Source organism: Nicotiana tomentosiformis, chromosome 2, assembly GCF_000390325.3.
Source record: "Nicotiana tomentosiformis chromosome 2, ASM39032v3, whole genome shotgun sequence".
Classification (NCBI taxonomy): domain Eukaryota; kingdom Viridiplantae; phylum Streptophyta; class Magnoliopsida; order Solanales; family Solanaceae; genus Nicotiana; species Nicotiana tomentosiformis.
In genome coordinates, this window is record NC_090813.1 from 141,621,998 (window position 1) to 141,635,608 (window position 13,611).

At 33.6% G+C, this 13,611-nt stretch overlaps 2 protein-coding genes and 1 non-coding gene across 5 annotated transcripts; 2 read left to right on the top strand and 1 right to left on the bottom strand.

Moving 5' to 3' along the window:
• The first annotated feature begins 2,915 nt into the window (after positions 1-2,915).
• LOC104090104 (F-box/kelch-repeat protein At3g06240-like) lies at positions 2,916-4,672 on the top strand. 3 transcript variants are annotated; one of them, XM_070196187.1, is made up of 3 exons: positions 2,916-3,214; positions 3,461-4,305; positions 4,428-4,672. In XM_070196187.1, the coding sequence occupies exons 1-2, from the start codon at positions 3,048-3,050 to the stop codon at positions 4,269-4,271; spliced, it is 978 nt and encodes a 325-aa protein (XP_070052288.1). In that variant the 5' UTR covers positions 2,916-3,047; the 3' UTR covers positions 4,272-4,305; positions 4,428-4,672. The 3 variants fall into 3 exon arrangements, with proteins under 3 accessions (XP_070052288.1, XP_009593446.1, XP_070052289.1); XM_070196188.1 differs by having other exon boundaries at positions 2,990-3,214; positions 3,466-4,305; XM_009595151.4 differs by having other exon boundaries at positions 2,918-4,305.
• A 1,116-nt stretch (positions 4,673-5,788) lies between these two features.
• On the bottom strand, positions 5,789-6,205 carry LOC104090105 (uncharacterized). Its single transcript, XM_018768766.2, has one exon. The coding sequence runs from the start codon at positions 6,203-6,205 to the stop codon at positions 5,789-5,791; it is 417 nt and encodes a 138-aa protein (XP_018624282.2).
• Positions 6,206-11,341: 5,136 nt separating this feature from the next.
• Positions 11,342-11,425, top strand: TRNAL-CAA (transfer RNA leucine (anticodon CAA)). The gene has a single exon. It is a non-coding gene; the product is annotated as a tRNA-Leu (tRNA).
• The last annotated feature ends 2,186 nt before the right edge of the window (positions 11,426-13,611 follow it).

Sequence of the window (13,611 nt, forward strand, 5' to 3'; positions counted from 1 at the left end):
GGATTTAGAAGAAATAAAGTGATAAATGATTCTTGATTTTCAAATATCTTAAGTAGATTCAGATTGCCAAAGTGACTATTGGGCCGGACCAGAAAGAATATTGCTTACAAGATACAATTGTATGAGATCAAGAACAGTATTATAGCTCGTGCGGCCAAGCTGCAAAAATCAGCTTATTTTAAGAAGTGTTTTTGGTGAAAAACAGTTTGTGTTTGGCTAACAGTGAACAGGAATAGAAGAGAGATTAGTGAGCCTAAAATCATATAAAAGTCTAGAGAGCTAGTTAACCTCAGCACAGCTTTACTCAAGGACCTATACTCAGCCTCAACTGAGTACATAGATACATGTGTATCAGAAAACATATTTGTATCAACACTAAAAACACTGGAACATTCAACAGGAGAAACATTACAAGGAATGGAATGAGGAATGATACAGGAAGTAGAAGAATCACAAGACAAGGATGTTGCAGGAAGTTAAAAGAGCTTGTAAAGTCCATTCTCCGGTCTACCAATTACCACTGACTTCTTCAGTGAAGGGCCCTGAAAAGTGCAGCCATCGTTGGTAAACAACAATGTGACCAGGTCTAGCAACTAATTTGTAAGCAAAAATTATATTATAATAGAATGAGGGAACATATAGGACATCGTGGAGTATTAATTCATGGAAAAAAAGTCAAAGAACCAATATTAGTGACGTTAACTTTATACCCATTGGGATGTGAAACAAGATAAGGAATAAAAAGATTTTGAATATTGAAAAGAAGAGATTTTTCAGAGGTCATTTGATCAGTAGCTCCAAAATCTATAATCCATACTATGTTCTCTATTTTAGTAAGCAAGCAGGTTCTGAACAAACTATTTTCAGGTATTAACTCACCAACAAAGTTGGCTGAAGCCAAGAGATTTAGAGTGGAGCTTGAACTAGACAGGTGAGACTGCTGTAGCAGCATCATTAATTGGGAATACTCCTTTTTAGTCAAATCAGACAGTGCAGACAGATGTTAAGATTGAGATTGGGGCTGGTCATCAGAACCCCCAGGAGTACCAAAAAAACCCAGATCTGTCCTCTTTAGCATTGGCAACCATTTTTCTTGGACCAGTACTTTTGGAGAATTTGAAGTTTGGAGGAAAACCATGCAATTTGTAGCACTTTTCAATAGTATGGCTTGACTTTTTACAGTACTTGCAGATAATAGAAGGTTTGGAGAATCAAAACTGACTTTTGAATGGAAGTTCTTCTTGGAGACACCAACATTAAGTGAGGCAGAACTTGAAGAAAAATGAGAGGCATAAGAAACTTGTCTCTGCTTTTCATCACTTAGCAATATGCTGTATACAGTGTTCATGGAAGGAAGAGGCTTTAGCATAATGATGTTGCTCCTGACTTGAAGATAGGTTTCATTGAGTCCCATCGGGAATTGATACACCTTTTGCTCCTTTATAGCTTTTTTATTTTCCCCACAGGTATAAATAATCAGATGATTGACGGAGATAGAGGCTATTTCATCCCATAGTTATTTGATTTTGTTAAAGTGTGAGGTAATATTTAAGGATCCCTGGGAAATGTGTGCTAGCTATTTCTTTAATTAAAAAATCCTAGTACCATCAGCTTTGCAATACCTCTCTTCTAGCTCATTCCAGATATCTTTTGGCAAGTTCTGAGTATTCAACACTATGAGAGATTTTCTTAGTGAGGGAATTAGTTAGCCAGGATACCACCAAGTCATTACAACGTTTCCATTGTCTGGCAAGAGGAGAACCAACAGGAGGTCTCTCAGTGATGCCATTTATAAAGTCTAGTTTATCGCACATAGACAAGGCAACCAGAATATTCCTTCGCCAACTACCATAACAGGTACCGTCGATAGGAATAGAGACTAGAGAAGCTCCTAAGATATTTGAGGGATGCACATAGAGAGGGTGACAGAGACGAGTAAATTCATCAGGATGAAAGGCAGTGTGGCGAGCAAAGGAGTTAATTAGAACAGAGGAGGACATAGAAATACTTTTTTTTGCAACAGGAGTAACAGTACCAATCGTGATTTTACTCAAACAATATCAACTAGCTAGACATGCAAGTCAGATCACAAAATCTGAAAATAAAAAATGAATAGAGATGAAACAATGTTACCAATTCTTTTGCAACCGGAAAGATACAACTTTAAGACAAAAATGAAACAAATACCAAGCGGAAGCTAAAACCCTAGACCCCGATGAGAATCCAGCTGATATGTCCTTACTGTCCCGACCCCTTCTAGGAATCAGAAGGATAAGACAAGATAATGGCGAAAAGATGAAAATTTTTAAAGCAGCAAACAACGAAACCCTAGAAATCGGAAGAAGACTCTGATGAGAGAACTCAAACAAAAACTCCGACGAGAAGTTACAGGGGTAACATCGGATGATAGCCAAGCACGAGTTCTACCATAATCCAAGCTCTGATACCATGTTACAAGTTGGAATCGATATGAATTTGAGAAGAAACTAACTAGGGTTTGAAGTTTCATAGAGAAAGAAACGAGCAGATTTCTTATTTTATCTCTGTAAAATGTAATATTTCATTTATACCAAATAAAATGTGGGCTACTATTTATATGACCCGACTCGTTCCACTAATGCTGAAATAAATAAAATGTGAGCCAAGTCCAAATATACTAAGTACACTAACTAGACCACATCAGTACATTCACTAAACTCAACGGAGCATTCGGGTGGCGTGCCACCCCTAATGCCCTACGTATATGCGCCCGTGAACACCATGCTAGTTTAAAGTTTCAAATTACAACAAACTATATCGGCATATTTATTTGTGTTATCTTAAATATTTTTATTTAATGTATTTTTGCATTAAAAAATCATTTCAAATTGCAGCTAAATATTAAAAAGCGGCTCTAAAACCAATTATGTGCACTTTTGCTTTGGATGGATTATCTGTGGGTCCCATCCCATGGGTTCCATCTTTTACCTTACGGGAAAAATGAAATTTTCTATAGCACATTTTGTAAGTATTATTTAAGGAGAAATCAAAACGGGTAGGGTTTTCCTATGAAGTATCCTGTCTCTGCTATCGATCTCGATTCCGCCCGACTTTCGATGTGTGATGAAACGGCAAGCTTAGGCAGCTGTACTCTGCCGGGAGATGCAATGGTGGAAATCCTGTTGCGGCTTCCCGTCAAGTCATTGCTGCGATTCCGAGCGGTTTCCAAATCATGGTATGGTTTCCTAAGTAGCCCTGATTTTATTCAAATGCATCTCCGTCACGGTCAACAACCCCTCCATGAAAAGCTCCTCAGAGTGAGCGATCGGGGTCCTAGAGACACCCCTACTATTTCCTTCTTCTCCGTTGATCGTACTGTTACTGTTAATGCTGATGATGATATTGACGACGGGGTTGATGTTTATAAAAATAATAATGATCTGTATCCATCTTCTGTTGTTGATTTGCCGTTTCCGTCTAGTCCAGATGATGAGGTTCGGATTGTGGGTTCTTGCAATGGCTTGTTGTGTGTTCATTTTAATAGGACTTCCAACATTATCTTGTGGAACCCTGCTACTAGTAAGTATAGATTCCTTGAATCCCCCGATAATTCTGTATCCTTTTATTGTGATCCTTTCTTCCCTTATATAATTCTTGGTTTTGTCCCCGAGACTGACGATTTTAAGGTTGTCAAGGTTCCATCATCCAGTAGGAAACACAATATTGATGCTAAGGTTTGGGTTTACACCCTGAGTTCAGATTCTTGGGAAGAGATGGGAGCTGTTAATCTGCTGCCCAAGGGTGGGTCTGCAGTTAACCTTAATGGGTGCTTGTATTGGATGTCATATAATAATAGTGATAACGGACGGGATATTGTTACTTCTTTTGATTTGTATAAACAAGTCTTTGGACAAATTATGGTCCCCAATTCAGAATCTATTACTGACTTTACTGTCAAGAAGCTTGTGGTACTGAATGGTTGTCTTTCTATGATAATCTATTCTGAGAATGGTTTAAATGTTGACCATTACGAGGTATGGATGATGAATGAACAACAAGGTGTATCTTGGACTAAGCGAGTTGATTTTTCACTCTTCTCTAAGCTAGCACGACCTGTTGGATCATGGAGGGACAGCGAAATTCTTTTTGGCTACCCAAATGGGTTGTCACATGAATTGTTATCGTACAATCCTTTTACTAAAAGAGCTCAGAGCTTTCAAAGGAGAAGTTCAGTGGGTGGGTTTAAAGTCATAAATTATGTCGAAAGCCTAGAGTCTGTGGAGGGTAGTTAAGTGGACTCTAGAGATTTGAGGTCTGATATTGCAGGTGTTGTTGCGGTTTCTTTCTTTATGCTAATCATATTTTGAGCTTTTTAGTTTCAACTCTTCCTATCACACGATGTATTTCAATATTGTGCTTATGTTTACTCTACCATCTTTTTTTTGCAGTTTCAGTTGGCATGGTATAAAGTAATGATTAACTACCCTTGTTTATCAAGCAGCTCACCATAAGTTTTAGCATGCTTGTGGATGTCCATTGAAGATTTTTCTCAAAGGTGACACTTATAAAGGTAGATACTAGGTGAATTGTTGGGTGAATTGTGAAACTGGAGAATGTAGAGTTTCACTAAATCCTGGATAAACACAAAAAATTAAGAAGCTCTAGTGGATCAGTAAACAGAATTTTTTTTTAACTCTCTTAATGTTTCCTACATATAGCTTTTAACATTGTTTCCTTAGTATTTTTCACATTGTTTCCTGTGGTTTGACTTTCCGAATATGTTGCGCGGACTATTCATTTTAGGCGCCGCACCCGTGTCGGCACAACACTAGTACATGTAAGGGTGTGGGATTTGTACAGGGTGTGGTCAATCGAAATCGACTACTTTGACCACAATCCATCGACAAATTTGAGGAAAAACTGAATTTTGATTTCTCAAGATAAAAGCCAGTACAGGTTTGAAGCCATGAGAAATGGCATGCCTTCAATATTCTACTGCTGCGAGGTAGCAAATTCTACTCCTTTTGTCTCCTTTTCAGCTTTTCCTCTTGAATATATTTTTATATTTCTATTTTTAGAATTATTTTTTGCCGAAATCCCGACACCTGGATCCCTTATTCCCGAATCTTAAAATTTAGATTATAAAGGATCTGAACTCTGGATCTGCACCTTGATCGGATACCCGCACCAAGTCCGAGCAACTTAGCTTTCCGAAGCAAATTAGCCATCTCCATAGCAAGATTTGACATAGAATGAAGAACTCATAGAGCACCATATGGACACATAGTTCGATGGATAGAAAAAGAGAGTAAGAGATGATAATTTTGAGTATAATTCTTGTATTTCCTACAAAAGCTACAATATTGTGTATGTACAATACGAGGTCAACTATATTTTTTTATGGAGTAGAACTCCAAATTAGCAGGAGAGAATATTTAAGAGAGCTCCTTGATCTAATCCTGCACCTAAATGCCCCTCCCAGTCTGTTTTTGAAGCTGTCAAGTTGAGCCTCAAAAGTTTCCAGCCTGGTTTCTATGTTTGTGCTTTCTTCTTGGCCTTCACGTGACACGTGCTATTTTTCCCTTGGACACCAATCTTGAAACCAATGACCATTTAGATGGCTTGGGCTTCAAAAGTGGCAAAGACCAGAACTGCAAAAGCATTTGAAAAATCAAACTGCACACTGCATTGGCTTCCGTTATGGCTTTGATCCCAGCTATGGTGTCCTGATTTTCATCCAGAACAACTGATATTACAATCTCCTGATTCTTTTACTTCAAAGCAGAGACTAATGTTTTGACATGCTTCTTCATCTTCTTGCTGAAAGAAGTGAATCTGCAGTGCCGGATTCTGTACTCAAATCTCCTTTTCTCATTCTGAGATAGGATTGTAGATCTCTTACGTTTTCTTTACACTGGGAGACAGGTTCCTTTGTGGTGTAACAAACATCTAGTAGCCTCACCGACTTGTCCAATAAATCTTCGACCAATTTCTCATGTTTACAGTGAGAGAGGGCTTGAAAGGTTAGATGCAAGTTGAGATCATTTATGTACTTGTATAATTCCTTCAAACCAAGTAGGCTATTGCAAATTGTCTCAGCAGTTGGTGCAACTGCTGTTTCCAATGTTTTGAGCTTGTTGAGCTCCTCTTCCACTCTTAGAGTGCTTGAATGTGAAACTTGATGACGAACTGATTGAACGAATGTGATTATCAGATTTTGAAGCATCCATAGTGATTGTTCTTTTCCTTTATTGAGAGAAAAACTCAGAATTGGTGATGAACAATATGCCCCAAGAAAGGCCACTATATAACCAAGTAGGAATAGGACGACAAAATATGAGCATGTGGTTGTAAACTGGTAATGTATGCATGTGAGTATCCCTTTGAATATGGTAACTACAAAACTAATAAGTAGTATGGTAGAAAGAAATAGATGAATCTTTCTTTCTACTATACTATCTATCCTCATTTCATTTAAGACATGAAATTGGAATCTTTTAAATGCTATCATTTGGGGAACAAAGGCTCTAATCATTTAGAACTAGTATTTGTACAGCACGATTTGCGGATAATATTGTGATCCTACTAAACTTCATACTTAAAAAATCATATGAATTATTGGTAGAAGTTCAAATATTAGAACTCCACATATAGCCGATGATACAATAAACAAAAATTGAATATGATTCAAAAACAAATAATATTGCATAAAATAATAATTAATAAATATAAATTTAATAATATCTAAATTAAATTATATAAATATATTATATTATTATCTCAACATAAGTATCTCTTACAACATCAACTTATATAAACCTAAACTTACAAAATTTATTATATTCACTATTTTAATGTTGAAAAACAAAGTAATATGTACATACTTGACGATTTATTGATAACCGATATATTCTCACTTTTGGGATTTATCAATATATTGAACAATTAGATCAGAGTTTGCTCAACAATTTTGATTCTACTTCAATTTTAACCACACAATTAATGTTAGATTGCTTTTAATAATTTAAACGGTAAAGGGTCAAATATATCCCTCTACTTTCGAAAATGGTTTAAGAATACCCCACGAAAATGGTTTAAGAATACCCCACGTTATACTATTGGGTTATCTATACCCCTGCAGTCATACTTTGGGTTCAAATATAACCCTCATTTAAACGGAGGGACACGTGTCATCTCCCTATTGGTCAATTTTAAATATCTCCTAATTAATTAAAAAGACTCATTACCCATACCCGATATATATATATATATATATATATATATATATATATATATATATATTAGAAAAAAATTATTCAGTTTTTACAAAAAAAAACTGCTTTAGAAAAAACTGAAAAATATTTTTTAAAACAATGTTTTTGTAAAAATTGAAAAAAGAAGAAGCTAAAAATCAATTTTCTAAAGTAACTAAAAACTGAAAAAAACTGAAATATTATTAACTAAAAACTGAAAAAAAAGAAGAAAATATTTGTTTTTTCAGTTTTTACAAAAATATTGTTTAAGAAAATTGCTTTTTAATTTTTCTTTTCAGTTTTTATAAAAATATTATTTTAGAAAATACTTTTCAGCTTTTTTTAAAGCAGTTTTTGTGTAAAAACTGAAAAATATATATATTCAGTTTTTAGTAAAGACAAATTCAGTTTTTTCAGTTTTTACAAAAAAAAACTTCTTTAGAAAATTGATTTTCATCTTCTTCTTTTTTCAGTTTTTACAAAAATATTGTTTTAGAAAATATTTTTCAGTTTTTTCTAAAGCAGTTTTTTTGTAAAAACTGGAAAAAAAATCGTTTTTTTTTCAGTTTTTAGTAAAAATAATTTCAGTTTTTTCAGTTTTTACAAAAAAAAAAAGTTGCTTTAAAAAATTGCTTTTCGTGTATGATTAATGGGTCTTTTTAATTAGGTTTGAGTAATGAGTCTTTTTAATTAATTAGGAGATATTTAGAATTAACCAACATGGCGATGATACGTGTCCCTCCGTTTAAATGAGGGGTATATTTGAACCCAAAGTATGACTGTAGGGGTACAGATAACCTAATAGTATAGTGATAAGTATTCTTAGACCATTTTCGAAAGTAGAATGATATATTTGACCCTTTGCCGTAATTTAAATGACACCTTTGGGACATAGAGCTGTTCACATCATTATTTTGTAAGTAAGAATATTCGATAAAACTCTTCAACTTGATGGATCTTAATATTATTTAGCAATTCATTTTGTAAGAATCAATATTTTTTCAATTAAATAAACTTTTAACTTACTTTCGATTTGTCTATTCTACCATGCATATATCCTATAAGAAGATGATGCCCTACAGCTTGACTGGTAATTCTTAATTAACTTAACTTATTTTAATTTTTGTGATTCACTGTACCTTGTGTAACTAGCAATCTCAAAAAGTGCAATTATATTTCTCTATATGTTCACTCTGATCAAATGTATTTCATTCTAATTTATACATACATACCGACCCGAATAACTGCTCAATCAATTGGTTGAAATAATTTATAAGAACATAAATATCAATAACGGACTAAAAAGTCACAGTCTATACTTGAGCTATCAGAGAAAAATGCATACTCCCCATTCCTATCTATAGCAACTGCTAGAATTGATAGAAAAAACTGAAAAATCTACATATAGCTTTAAAACAACTTAGATATAAGAAAAACTATAAAATTTTGGATAATTAGTTTCACCGTAAGGTAACACAATTGACATTTAATTCAGGTGATGTTTGAACAGCTTCATACTTAATAGGGAAAATACATAACTTGCTCCCTATACTTGTCCCGAAAAGTGAGTTTCCCCCTCAATCCACTCAAAGGTTAGTATTGCTCCATTAATACTTCTCCTTTTTAATTCTTTGTCCATGTTATTGCGTTACTCATAATTTACAATAGTTTATATCCTTGTCCGCTACTCCCATTATTATATTATAGATGAATTTGAATTTTATTTTAATTATAATAATTTTTAATGTACTTTCATTCTTTTATTTTACTGCTTAGATTAATATTTAAATTTATTAATAATATTATTCAGTATTATTTATTTATTATCTTTATTTTATTTTTAATTTATGTCAAATTTTATTCTCTCACACTATCTATACCCTATCCTTTTTTAATTAATTTTCTTACTAAAAGATTTTATATATTTTATTTAGTGTTTAATCCAATAATAGACCAAAAAAAGAGCATCCGCTCATATTTTCTTGTACTTCACCAAAATCTCGAGGTATTTTTTTCGTCCTTGGAGTTTTCCTTTCCTATTCAAAAGCTTGGATAAAATTTGATTTGTTTGTTTTTCAATTCAAAATCTTGGAAAAGAATTGAGTTGATTTGGTTTAAGAAAATAATAGAAGATATTATTAGGAGCAACAATAATATGTGTTGATAATACTTACATCTTTATCTTTAAAGTTAATTAAAATAGGGGTATTATTTTTATCTTTAAACTCAATTTTTATTAAAAAAATTTATTAGTTAAGATAGGGCAAGTAGGCTGTATCTTTAGAAAAATCTTATTTACTATCTTCCCATTTAAATTTCAAAAAAATAAATAAAAATCTTACCTTTCAATTTTAATTAAATGTTATTATACATATTGTCCTAAATTTCCAAGTAACTTTATAATAGCTTGCCACTTGATTTAATCACAATGCAAACTTTATTCCTTTAATAGATATATAGATTATTATTATTAGGAGCAACAATAATATGTGTTGGTAATACTTACATCTTTATCTTTAAAGTTAATTAAAATAGGGGTATTATTTTTATCTTTAAACTCAATTTTTATTAAAAAAAATTATTAGTTAAGATAGGGCAAGTAGGCTGTATCTTTAGAAAAATCTTATTTACTATCTTCCCATTTAAATTTCAAAAAAAAAAATCTTACCTTTCAATTTTAATTAAATGTTATTATACATATTGTCCTAAATTTCCAAGTGACTTTATAATAGCTTGCCACTTGGCTTAACTACAATGCAAACTTTATTCCTTTAATAGATATATAGATTTCAAAAAAGAAAATCTTACCTTTAAATTTTAATTAAATGTTATTATACATATTGTCCTAAATTTCAAAGTGACTTTATAATAGTTTGCCACTTGGCTTAACTACAATGCAAACTTTATTCCTTTAATAAATATATAGATATAAATTACTTTAATCCAGAGTCATAGAGGTACAGGTCATTTTTTTCCTTCGTATCAAGCATTATGTGATTGTGTTGTTACTACAATGTCAGTTAAGATGCTAACAGCGTGGATCCATTAATGCTGTCTCATTTGGAGGGCCAATATTTCACACTAATAACAAGAAAAATTGAGTGTAAACAAATAAAAGAAGACGATTTCATAAAAGATGGAAAAAGGAGATTTTGTGGATATTAAATTTGTACACCTATTGGTTCCTAGCCATATTTGTTGACACATTATTATTTGACCAATTTGATGACCTTTACTACATGATTGTGCAAGGACAATCGGAGTTAATCCCTTTACAGAGATGAATCTTTCTGTTTGACCTGTTCAGCATTCAACTTCTGGTTTAAGAAAACCTAAATAGGGATGGTATATACAACTATATAATAACTCGACACGTGCAGTGATGTATCCAAGATCTAGACATAGTGCAATCTGAGTTGATAGAGTGAGTTTGAAATGTATATCTAATTAATTCAATATACTTATTTTTCACACACATACACAAGGTTCGACCCTGAATCAACGTCTGCAGAATCCGAAAACACATGATTAGACCCGCCACTAGTCACTTGCACAATGCAGTGAGTTCATCAGCTTGGTGATTATATTTTCCGTTTATCTGCTAGTGCACCATTTTGGACACAGGTCTATGTAAACCATTTAATATATCTATGCTTTTTTGCATGCTTCACCTAGCAGTCTCTGTCTCTGATTCTTAGGACTAGTTATATACTTTCCTTGATTCTGACTACGTTAACAGGATATAATTTCCTTCTAACTCGATAATACACGTTTAATCCAGTCAAGACCCCCCACCCCCACCCCCCCAAAAAGAAACTAAGGAGCATTGTGAATTGTGATAATGTGGACGTGTGGCTTTTTGTTTTCCACGGAATGGATAATAAGTTAAGATATTACTTCAGAATCATTTTGAATGGAGGCAGGTTTTAAGAATCCAGCCTACAATGTGACATTCTTTATTTCCAAAATCATATACTACAATATTGAGTTTCATAAGCACAATAGCTTGAATTATCTCCACTTTTCGCTTTAACCAAACTACTTAAATAAGAGTTACCTTCAATACAATTGTGTAGTAAATTGGAAAATTCAAATTATTGTCATGCAATGTCAGGATGGCCGAGTGGTCTAAGGCGCCAGACTCAAGTTCTGGTCCTCGTGAGAGGGCGTGGGTTCAAATCCCACTTCTGACATTTTTCTGCTCTTTTCTCATCTTTTACTCTCTATATATTAACATATTTATTCACTACTCTCTTGCTTGAGAAGGAATTACAATTCTGTTTTGTTCAAATTCGTCGATCCCTTGCTGTTGGCTCATTTACAACTCTAGAAGAGTGTATTAAGGCCAAGGTTAGATTGACAAGACACAGGTTGCGGAGTCCTGAGGTTGCGCAGATATAAAGGAAGCTAGCGGGCATAAAAAGTAATCACGTCAACTCAAAAGTATTTTGATATATAAGATTTGATTCTTAAATTTATGCTTCTAATGAACTATAACGATCCAAGTAGAAACGATAGATAGAATGGAATAAAAGTAATTACATACATGGATTACAATCCAAAATCCCACCAAAGATCGCGATGGCGCCTAACTTGTTTGCTAGCCAAGCCAACACACAATAACAATAACATAAGCCGATTTATTAAGTCAATAATAGAGTGGTGATAAAACATAAAAGCAAAAATAGTCTCAAAATTGATATAAAGATACGAATATCCGAGACAGGGTCTAAACACAACCACAACTATGTAGCAATTTCCAAAACCTAGTATCACAATATCACGAGCATCTAAAAGAGTGAATTGTATCTTTCAATATAACAATATCTATTTGGAAGAAATAAAAGGACAGAAATAGATAATCAAGGGAGGGGGACTCCATGTGCTGCGGATCGAAAAAGAAGGCAACTTACCACGAAGTCTCCGATGTAAATCTCTATGTATCTGGACGGGTATGACCGGTACCGGTCTCAAAATCTGTACAAAATATGCAGAAGTGTAGTATGAGTACAAAACTATGATACTCAGTAAGTATCAAGTCTGGCCTCGAAGAAGTAGTGACGAGGGGTCGACATTGACACTCACTATCAATTTGATAAGCAAAAAACTAAAGGAAAAAAATAAAATAGTAGATAAGGCATGGTATCATCAAATAGATATAAAGGCACATACACAGTAATATTTGCTATTTAAACATGCTTTTCAGGTAAAGGAAGCACAATACAAGTCAATATCTCAATTACTTCTAAAATCACGAAATAAACTAATCAAAATGTATATATTAGAGCTACTGCATGAATCTAGAATGTATATCCATATCCATGATCAAATCTCAACACCTCACAAAACCAAAATCAACATGCCTGACAGTGACCAAGTGTCCAAACTAATATCAATCTGAGTACCTACGTTCACAAGGCCCCCAAGAAACATGGGTAATCACCTGACTTCCGAGGGACGGATTCATATCCATAATCAATATCCGCTCATAATGTCCTTTGTGTGACATTCTCAAACTTTCCTCGATATCCAACTCTCATGCTCATATATATGCATATGAGATGATGTAATAAAGGCGCACCAGGACAAAATTACAGAATGTAGATGAATATTAACATGAATAAGAGATAGCTATGGCTAACTATGTAATTCAACTTTCTATAGCAGTTTAATATATTTATTTATTATTTTAAGTCTGGTCATGATATCAAACATGAGCAACAAGAGTCAATAATCACAAAATTATAAATCAATTATGACAATTGCATGGGTATGGCTAAAGTAGAAATTCCAACATGGTAAACGAAGTTCGTTATGTTCAAATCATCATTTCATAACTCTACCACAGTCTCTAAGCATGATTAAGGTTCATCACATAGTCATAGAATCAATAAAATATTGATAACAAATCATATAGTCTCAACAAGGCATAATATAAGACTAAACTCTATCTTGCTATGGTCATAACCTAGCCACGCATATACGCTCGTCACCTCGTATATATGAAGCACCTAAATCAAGTAGTAAGTAGCAAATAAATTACTTATGAGGAGAATTTCCTCTTGCAAGGATAGTGTAATGACCTGGCCGGTCGTTTTGAATATTTTAGTCCCGTTTTCCTATTTATTACCTCCTTTATGTTCAATTCTGGTTATGTGACTTGACAGGGTGGTTAGTTTGGTTTCGGGTGAGTATTAGAGTAAATTAGGATAATTAATCTCAAGGTTGGAAGCTTAAGTTAAAAGAGTTGACCAGAGTTTGACTTCTGTGTAGGCGACTCCGGAATAGAGTTTTGATGGTTATGATAGCTTCGTATATTAATTTTGGACTTAGGAATATGTCTGTATATTAATTTGGAGGTTTGTAGGTCGTTATGGCT